The following is an 11116-nucleotide window of genomic DNA, read 5'->3' on the forward strand; positions in this document are numbered from 1 at the left end:
TTTTTGTGAATATAGAATGTAAACAAAAAACAACATCCATCATATAATTATGTACACAAATAACTCAATTTATAGAGGTAAAAAGGAAATATGTCAACAAGTTCAAACATGTTCAACGCTAGGATTTAAATATGAATTTATAATAAATTATCAAAATCTATATTTATCTTCAATTTATTTCGTCACTTTTCGTATAGAATACCAGTAAACTAGCATTAATGATTTACGTTATTATACAAGCCGACGACCTATTAGCTCTTGTACTTTGTGTTTTAAAACTGTCTATTGATTTATATATTTCATTCATGTTTTGATAAATTACTAATACATTTTATAACTCCTTTACTCAGTTGCTCAGTAGAGTAAATTAAAATATCCAACGGTTACAGTTTTACGAACAGTTATATTTAATAGCAGTCTCTCTGTGTGTGGACGTTGTAATTTTACTGCTATACTTCTGTATCTTTCTTCTTTTCTTTTTTTATTTTCCAGAATTTTAAATATAATAGTTGGTAGTTTTATATTAGTGCACACATATTGTTAGTTTGGTTATCCATGCAACAGTCAAAACTACACATAGATAAAGCTTTCAGATTTATCTTTTGTCTGTGTTAGACGCTATAAAAATATAAATATTTATATTTTTATCTTTGTCTGAAAATCTATTATGTACGCCAAGTGGCCAGACATGGCCAGGTGGTTAGGGCGCTCAGCTCGCAATCTGCGAGTCGCGGGTTCGAATCTCCGTCACACAAAACATGCTCGCCCTTTCAGCCGTGTGGCGTTATAATGTTACGATCAATCCCACTATTCGTTGGTAAAAGAGTAGCTCAAGAGTTGGCGGTGGGGGGTGATGACTAGCTGCCTTCCCTCTAGTCTTTTACTCCTAAATTAGGGACGGCTAGTGCAGATAGCCCTCGTGTAGCTTTGCGCGAAATTCAAAACAAACAAACAATGTACGCCAAGTAACGTTTCGATAGGTATGCAAGTATAGAGACGTAACTGCCCGGGTGGCAATAGATTCGGCTGTATTGATATAAGGAATTTCAGTCTGATGGTAATTGTAATATGAGATCGCGCGTGGCCTAGTGAATATTGTGCCGTTCATGGAATCCTAGATATTATGGTTTATGTCCCGTTGCTAAAAAATTGCCCTACCATGCTTTAGGGGTGGTTGGTACCTTATAAGAATGGTGGTCAAAACCCATAATTCAATTTGCCTTGCCCAAGAGTTGACGATGGGTGTTGTTCTCTAGCTGCCTTCCCTCTAGTTTATAAGCCCGAAATTAACGGTTACTGTAGTTTTATGCGAATATCCGAAAGAAACTCGTAACATAACTTATAAATAAGCCCCTTTATTATAACAAAAAATATCTTTCTACAATTCAATATTGCGTTATTAATTCTCAGTTTTACAAAGTCTTACTTATCTCTGAATTGTATGAAAGTTAAATAAACTGATAAAATTTGAGTATGATATATAGTTTGTTCTCTATTTCAAAAAATATAAATATTTTCATGCTGACACTTAGCGCTGATACGATAAGTCGTCTACGACGTCAGGTTCCATACTATATTAGCGCTCGTAAAGGTGGTGAGGAAAATATCCCATTAGTAAAAACGCGAATAATTTCAAGAACTTGTGAAACATCTCAAAGTAGTTATATATAATTTTCTTTTTTAAAGTAACTTTTTTTAATGAGTTCTTACTATTTATTAGGTGTCGTTGTTTTTTTTTGTTCTCCGTTGCTTATTTATATAGCCTAGGAATTTAAAGTCGCCTGAAGTATTGAAGTGTATTAAAACACTTGACCAATTACATTTAAAGGCTAGCATACATGTAGAAACATGTTTCTAGAAGTAAAAAATACGTTTCTTCAGAAATTATCAGGAAACGTTACATGGAGTCATTTTTAAGTTGCACATGATCATTCTTGCCACCCCCAGTGGCACAGCGGTATGTCTGCGGACTTATAACGCCAGAATCCGGGTTTCGATACCCGTGGTGGGCAGAGCACAGATAGCTCATTGTGTAGCTTTCTGCTTATTTACAAACAATTACAAACATTCTTGCCACATGCTTCGAAATAGATGAAAGCCTTTTCTGCTGAGGGGTGCCGTACTTATAATTGCATTAAAACTTCGCAAAAGAATGAAAAAATCGCAGAAATAAATTTGTGTGGATCTTAAATTGGCATAAGAGAGAGGAACGTATAATCTTTTAAAGGATCTAACTGTAAATGATCGCTTAAGTTTTTGTAATTCCTAAACTTTCTTTTTCATGTTTCGACTGTGGTAGTATTTGTTTTTATATCAAAAATCCATAGCCTGTCAGCGTACTTTTCAGCAAATTATTATCTGTAAGAGGGTCCAAAGCATTCCATCTTCTGCTGAAGTCGCCATCTTGGAAAATCACATGACATTTCAAACTCACGATAACAGAGTCTCTTCTTATTGCCCAAAGGTTTTGTTTGTTTGTAGTTAAGCGCAAAGCTACACAATGGGCTATTTGTGCTGTTCCCACCACGAGTATGGAAACACGTTTTTTTAACGTTATAAGTTTTTTCAGACTTGCCACTGGGGGGAGCTAGCCAAAAGCTAAATGTTTCTCAAAGAGAAGTCAGGCCTACTCCAAAACACATGCTTTCTCGATTCTAGAAACATGGAAAGAGTCATAATGCACGAGAAAACATTGTATTCTCGAAACATGTTTTCCCGTGTATGATGACCTTAAAATATATAGAACTTATATTTCCATAAATCAGATAACGTCTTTAAAACATAGATATTCTTGACTTGATATAAGATATACAATTCTCTAACCAAACAAAAACATATTTAATGGTTAATCTAACGAGTATCACCTATTATTAAGATGCTTACATTTATTCTTGTCGTCTATTTTCAGAGAGTGCTATGGGAATTAAAATTCACGCACAGAGCAATAAGGAATCACCGTACGTGAAGGCTTTATACGAGTAAGTTTCAATACATCAAGTGTGTTCGTTTTTTTGTTTTGTTTCTAATTCAATTTTTGAAACCCAAATCACTTTAACTGTGTATGGCCATCTTTAAATAATGTATCAAATATTGAATTTGGTTACATGTCCATTTCTGTTAAAGATTTTAAACTTAATAAGCGCTTAATGTTATATTTCAATTGCAAGCATTAGATTTCAACAGAATCTTATTTAAAGATGGCCATACTGTATCAAATATTGAATTTGGTTACATGTCCATTTCTGTTAAAGATTTTAAACTTAATAAGCGCTTAATGTTATATTTCAATTGCAAGCATTAGATTTCAACAGAATCATTACAGTCTTTAAATATTTTGTATATTTGTAAAGGAAGTAGCAGATCATGCTTGCGACATTAGTTTTGTTAAGTGAATAATCTTAAGTTAGATTGAAAAGAATAGGAAATGATGTTAAAATTTATAGCTTATGGAAAGACTTTGGCGCCATCTGTGTATTTGTGAAATATTTTGTTATTTTCTTATAAGTATCTGTTTTCTGTTATTTTAATTTTGTTCTTTTTTTTTTCTTTGACAAGGTTTATTGCTAACATAAATTAAGACCAATGTTTTTGTTATTGTTAATATTCTTAAACATTTAAATGTTTATTCTTTTAAAATTAGAAGCAAACTGGCGAGATGATGAAACTAGCTTGACTCACCAGGAAGATTATCTCGTTAATTTAAACCACTTTAATAACTTTCAGCTTATTATTTATTTATCTTTACCTCTTTATTTACATATTCCAGGGTTGGTGAAATGTTTATGTCTCGTATGATGAGACCTTGGCTATGGCCAATGATGTTCTTTTCTTTGTCGTCATACGGACGTCGTTTTCATAAAAGTCTAGCAGATCTTCATAACTTTACTAGATGGGTATGTACAGATTTTATAGACTTTGTGCTACAACTTTACTGAAACACGAAAAATTCTAAACTTTGATTGAAAACATGCGTGTAGGGAAACTTGTATTTCATATTGAAACCACTATTTTTAGAAGATTATTTTTGCGTAACTTTCAATAAGAAGAGATAAAAAAACAACCCAGATTTATACAGTCTCTAACTGCTATGCGAAAGCTGTGCAAATAAATCAAAAATCAATACAGAAATACATTAATACAGTATGTTCATAAAGTATGCATTACGCTTAGAAAAATGTTCGAACGGGCAACATTAACCTGATATTATTCCCATTCAGTCAACTATCTCGCATTTGTAAGCGTTGTATGTAATTCCTTTGCTAATTTTCCAGAAACACAAAATTTCCTGTAGATTACTTCTATAATTAAGAATTAACAGTATGGAAAATAGTAAAAACAAATCGCAATCTTCATGATCTCGCTTCGTTTGTTTGAAGTTAAGCACAAAGCTGCACAATGGGCTACCTGTGTTCTGCCCACTACGGGTATCGAAACCCGGTTTCTAGCATTGTAAGTTTGTAAACATACCGCTGTACCACTGGGTGGAAGGTGGGGGCTCCTGGAAGAAACAAATTTAAATTAACAACTTTTTTAGAATGATCGGTGACCTTGACATATTTATAGTGAGATCAACATACAGTTTTCAATGTTTTCCGTTAAATGCATGCATATCCTTTCAAAACTACACATACACTTTATAATTTATTTCCATTAAATTTGCAACCGAGAGATCCACAAATAAGCATTTACTTTAAATTCAAAACAAATTTTTTTCTCAAAAACCCATCCACATCATTTCACCTTTCGGGATGTTGTCTTATTAATTTTTTCAACCAGGATAAAACTCTGGATTTTTTTTTCTTATTAAACGTTATTATGAAAAACATATAACTGCCATTTTCGTCTACCCGAAACGCCAAGTAAGGGATTTTAGAATTTCAAACGTCATTTATCATAGGGTAAATAGCTTGTTTTGTAGAAACTTTGCAAAATTATATTATTTATAACAGAAAAGATTTTTAAAAATTTTTTAGAACAGTGTCTTAGGTTTATCTATATAAAAAACGAAATACGTATAATAGTGTTTGTTTTTAGAGCAAAGTTGCATTGAGCTATCTGCTATGTTCACAGCAGGAATCGAATCTCAGATTTTAGTGTTGGAAGTCCGTAAACTTATCGCTGTCCTACCTGAGGACGTGGAGCATGGACACTAATTATTTGGTAATAGGTGTCTGGTTTTTCAAATTTAATTTGAAAGATTTTGAAACTGGATACTTTAACTCAAGATGGAATAAGATAGAACATAAAGTCACACCATACTTGTTGATTAGTAGCACTAATGCACTAATGGGAAAACTTATTAGTGCTACTAATCAACAAGTATGGTGTGACTTTATGTTCTATGTTATACCAGGTAAAAACTGTGCAAAGTATATAGGTTAATGTTATTCAAATTGAACACTTAACTATCACCTTGTTACTTAGACAAACTGTTGAACTATTCTAGTTTACGGCTATTTATGGCAAAGTCACACAATCTTTCCCAACTCTGTTAATAATAATTGGAGCCCCTAATGGCTCAGCGGGATACCTGCGGACTGATACAAACCGGGTTTCAATACCTTTGGTGAACAGAGCATAGATAGCCTTTTGTGTAGCTTTGTGTTTATTAACAAGTAACAGCAGGTTATTAATTTGGTGTTTACTCTTTCTTTTCTTCTGTTCATACATGAACCAATGCAGTAAAAAGAGAAATGTAACAAAAGACGTGTAGGTTACTGCATGTAGAGTGGATGTGTATAATTATTCCTTGTCTCTAGTGCGATACCTCATTCAAATATTTATATTTTATATTTGCAAGCAGAATATTGCACTAAATATAAAAAAGTGTATCATACAAAGAAACATATACGGTGTTTCTCGGACTTTAGCAAAAGTAATGATTTCATTTTTAAAAATAAATCCTAATGTTTCAAACCATTGAAACATTCTGCATGTTCTAGATACTAGTTTGTAGGTATTTGAGGGAAAATTATCTGATATTTTTAAAAGGAATCGTTCAGTTTTATTTTGCTCTTGAAATAATTAGATTCGTGTTTCAACTATAAATCTCTTCAAGCTTATCTTGATTGTGCACCAATTTTATCCAGGTTATTCGCAATCGGAAAACTCAGATATTAAACAGTCAACAGACCAATAAAGATGATCTGGGCAGTAATGAAAATGGAGTGATAAGGTTGAAACGACATCAGGCATTTTTAGATCTCTTAATCAATCATCACTTGAAAGATCCCACCCTTACACTAGAAGATATTCGTGAAGAAGTGGACACTTTCATGTTTGAGGTAAAAAAGCATGTCATTTACTCGAATAGATCTTTAATTATTGCTGCTTTATTTAGTTTTCCCACTTCTTTCCGCTAATGAGTAAGACATTTTTTATTACAACATGTCTATCTATATGCACCTACATACAAATACTCAGTGCTACCCAGCTGTATACATGCCACCTATCTTTTTTCTGCTCAACTAAATTTATCACCCAATGGTATGCATACCATCTATCTTCTTGTTCGAACATATGAGGAAAGATCCAGTTGATTCTGTTGAGGTCCAGCTTCATCCAAACTGATCTACTTGGTAATTGGTTCACTTAATAAAATAACCCCAACAATATCGGGATTTTTTTTTAAATACTTTTCTATCCGAATTCGTACGATGCACTGTTTAATTAACTTAAGTATTAAGATTTATTCATTTAAACAGGGTGATTATTTAAGAACTCTACTAGAATCTCAGAACTTGCTAATACCCCTTTCTATGTTTGGATCATTTGAAATTTGCACATCCAAATGTTCTTTGAATATCATGTATATCGTAACATCGTTTTTGTTCTTCTACAAAAGGGACATGACACGACAGCTATGGCAATAAGCTGGACTCTGTATCTTATCGGCTGGAATCGCACTATTCAGCAGAAAATACAGAATGAATTAGACACCATCTTTGGTGATGATTCTACAAGGCCAATCACCTTAGAGGATATAAAACAGATGAAGTATTTGGAGTGTGCACTTAAAGTATGTAATATGTTGTGTGAAGTTTCAATTGTAATAATAAATATATATTTACTGTAATCGTTGGATTTGTTTTTTTCTAATATGCTGCCGTTGTCAACTTTTTCAACGCAATATTGTTTTTTATAGAATATTGTGAAGCATCCAGTAATAGTGCTGATACGAAATTTTCTCCCAATTTTCTCTGTAAAGTGAACTTTTGAGGATTTGGTATTAGCGTACTTTTTTATTCAAATGGTGAAATAGATTTATATTATATTACATATAGCTCTCATCTGGGATTTATTTTCCTTTTTACACAATAATATTTATTGTTCATTCATCTTTAAATCCTCTTCTATCCAGGAAGGCCTTCGCCTCTTCCCATCAGTTCCTTTTATTGGAAGAATGCTTCAAGAAGATATTGTTGTCAGTGGGTATTTTCATTTATTTGTTCAAAAATTGCATAGATACTCAATTATATATTTCGTATTCACATGTTAAAATCTTATTACAACCAAATGATTTTGATATAATATTAACAGTGATGACAATCATTCTTTTCACAAAACCATAATGTTTACTTGTGGCAGAAGATATTATCAGTTTGTGTAAAGTTAATCGAATTTGTTGAAACTATTGTATGTTAAGACAAAAAAAAAACTGTTGGTTTTCCCGAAACTACAGTGCTTTACATGTCAAACGTAGCGTCATCTAGCGATAACTAAATAAAATACTTCTTTAAATTAAAATACGAGCATATTAGAAACAAATGTAAGATAATAAACAATTTACAGGACAAATTTGTCTCGAAGACGGACCGTTAGTAAGACTCAATGAAAACGAAGCAGTAATTATTATGATTAAATTGATAGAGGCAGAAAACAAAAAAATTATAATTTCTAACAAAAATAATCATATGACAACGCATTTAATACTTCTTTGATTTGGTCATTATAGAAAATCCGCAATATTTTTGACAAATGGAAATTATTTCCAAATAATTGTTAGTTTATGTTAAAAGGATTCAGTAATTTACGGTTTTAAAAACAACGCGACAAGTTAATGTCTTTCAACGTGAGTTCATGAGCGTGTCTCTCTTTTCTTAAAAGATTAAGTCATTCGGCTAATCTCAACACGAAACATTCATTGGTTTATTACGACAAATTGGAGTTTTTTTATAGGTAAGTGAAATGTTTTTCTCTCAACAGATGGCTACACTATACCACAAGGGACCACGTGTTTTCTGTTTACGTTTATGTTGCATAGAAATCCAGAAGTGTTTCCAAATCCGGAAATTTTCGACCCGGATCGATTCCTACCAGAAAATGTAGCAGGACGTCATCCTTACGCTTATGTTCCTTTTTCAGCTGGCCCGAGAAACTGTATTGGTAAGCAGAAGTTGCGTAGGGCTAGGAAATTTTAAATTGTTTTCCTATGCTCAAGTTCCTTAGTTATTTTGACTGCATATTTTACAAAAAACAAATAAATAAAAATTTAATAACAGACTATTTCAAATAAAGTAAAAATGGAACAAGTGAGATTTTAAAGGAAATATTTCCCGCCTTAGTCTTTTTCTTGCTGTTATTTTTCTTTTTTTTTTGTGAGTAATGACTGAATATACAGCTGGATTTTCTTCAGATTCTAAATTGTATATTCAGCAAGAAATAAATGAAGTTCGAAATATGTCAAATTTCTAAAGTATTATGAGCCAGGTGTGGCCCAGCCCAAGGTTAAAAAAAGTGATGCCACAGAACATGGTCCGCACTTTCAACTTTCGGTGCGTTATAAAAGTGGCAGGCAATCCCGTTATTCTATTCAAAGAGACAAACAAACTCTTGATGCACCAAGTGCTACTGGCTGGCTGCTCTTTCTCTGGTCAATAGTTTTAAACTAGAGACGGCTATACCTGAACCATAGGGGTCTCTGACCTGGCCATTTAGGCCACGTGCGCATAATAATTCCAATTATAAAGCACAAATAGCAAGATTAACTCTATTCAGTAATTTTATTAAAATTTCGCTTAATTGTCATACTTTTATGTGCACTTCAAATAATTGTTTCAGACTTCAATGTCCATTCGTAAGTTTCCTGAAATTTGTAAAATAACGAAATTGAAATGAAAAAAAATCGGTAAATTTTGACTGCATAGTTTTCACTGTAGCTTTTAATCATTAAATGATAAAAGTGAGACATTGATCCCAATTTATGTGTTTTTGGGCAAAAACAACAACAATGCACACATTCATTTTTCTTTCTGATTTTCTCTGGACCTGAGAAAGACGTAAATAAAATTTTGGATTAAAATTTGTTGCCTTTCAGACTCTGTAAGGAACTTTCACATAGAAATTTAATTGTATTATTTCCCTATTTTTAGTAAAGTAATAAATGTTCTAAAACATTTTACAGGTCAAAAGTTTGCGATGATGGAAGAGAAAGTTTTAATTGCAAATATCCTTCGTAATTTCAACCTAACGTCATTAGACCCAAGAGACAAGATCCATCTTATTGCTGAGATGGTAATCCGGCCAAAACAAGGGTTACGTATGAGAATAACGCCTAGGTGGTGAAATGTAAAAAGTCCGATAATGGTTTTATTCTGTAAGTGTAAGAAACTCAATATGAGCTGATATCTTCATTTATATCGTATATTTTGTCACCTGTATTCAAAGGTAGCAGTTCTTAAAGTTAATAAAGATAACAACATTAAATGTTGTTACCTGGGTTATCGGTAAGCTTGACGTTACTAAGACGTCATATGAAAAAAGCTATAACATTTAAGATCTATTTAGCTATGTGAACAATGGTGTCGCAATTCAGTTTATAATCTTATATATATAATGTGTTCAGTTTCTTGTACGTAGTTGCTAATGGGCCATCTACCTATTATTCAGACTTAGCGCATTAAAGGATAACATATACTATTCATAATTAATGCTTTTTTTTTTTACTTGCAGTATCTTTATAGAAAAGTTTTATTCAGGCTGATAAGTTCTTTCCATTATCGATATCACTGAAAAACAATTATCTTTGAAATTTTACATAAATATAAATTTTTATATAATTTTTTATATAAACCTAAACCATTTACAGTAAGAGATAATAAAAAGAACGAGTACAAAAATGCGTAACGATTTCTGCGATTTTAAGAAACAAACTGTATACATGTATATTCATTTGGCTTCAAAGAATTGCTGAAAGTCAAACTATTGTTGGAAAATATTAACTCTACCATAAGACACCAAACTGAGTTAAATTCTGTATAATTGAGATGCATATTCTGTCAAATAATACAATATAATATAATAATTGTTTCATATATGCTGATGTAAATAAAGATAGTTTATGTATGAATCAAAGGATTATATATATTTTATATAAGCACCCCTTCCCCCGATGGTTGTTCAGCTGGGAGTCTGATGGCATACAACGCTATAAATTGGGTTTTGATATCTGTGGTGAACAGAGCACGGATAGTCTGTTGTGTAATTTTGTGCTTGACAACAAACATGCAAAAATATATTTTATACATTTCTTACCTGTATATTTTGTGTAGCATGTTTAGATGGTGACACAAATTGAGGGCATAAAAGTAGTAATTCGCTATTTGTATACTCCTATTTTCAGGAAAATAAACCAATATTAATGTCTTGTTGTTCTTCATTTTTGATGTTGAACCTCGTCTTTATGTTCAATCTTCAAACAATTTTCGCTTCAGAATATTTTGTTTTCATCATTTGACTCATTCTTTGATTATACTAATTATATGAATAACCTAAAATTGCATTACCTAGAATATTCATTACTTCTTAAGTGTCAACGAATATCTGTAGACCAAAAAAGATGATTCTAAAAATTAAAATATTATACTTCTACCGAAATATTATATTATTTACATTTTTCAAAATGTAAAATATGTTACATAGCAGAAGACTCAGGTCATCAGAAAATAGCTCCTTAGAACACTTTGCCTACTTACCTGAACTGTACAGCGTGTTCGCCATGAATGTGAATTTACTAGAAAACCCAGGAACGTCAACTGTATGTGGGGGGGGGGGGGAATTACATTAAACCCCAAAAAAAGAAAGAAAAACAGACAAAAAATGGTAATATTTACCCTTT

At 32.2% G+C, this 11116-nt stretch overlaps 1 protein-coding gene across 1 annotated transcript in view; it reads left to right on the forward strand.

Annotated features, from left to right (window-relative positions):
• Positions 1-9564, forward strand: part of LOC106478805 (cytochrome P450 4c3-like) — a 22464-nt gene extending 12900 nt beyond the window's left edge. Inside the window, exons 6-12 of the mRNA XM_013939374.1 lie at positions 2909-2978; positions 3767-3893; positions 6090-6284; positions 6845-7018; positions 7361-7427; positions 8206-8385; positions 9404-9564. Coding sequence (XP_013794828.1) covers positions 2909-2978; positions 3767-3893; positions 6090-6284; positions 6845-7018; positions 7361-7427; positions 8206-8385; positions 9404-9564 — 974 coding nt within the window. The remainder of the gene's footprint in view (positions 1-2908; positions 2979-3766; positions 3894-6089; positions 6285-6844; positions 7019-7360; positions 7428-8205; positions 8386-9403) is intronic.
• The last annotated feature ends 1552 nt before the right edge of the window (positions 9565-11116 follow it).

The sequence above is a fragment of the Limulus polyphemus genome, unplaced genomic scaffold (genome assembly GCF_000517525.1).
Source record: "Limulus polyphemus unplaced genomic scaffold, Limulus_polyphemus-2.1.2 Scaffold252, whole genome shotgun sequence".
Classification (NCBI taxonomy): domain Eukaryota; kingdom Metazoa; phylum Arthropoda; class Merostomata; order Xiphosura; family Limulidae; genus Limulus; species Limulus polyphemus.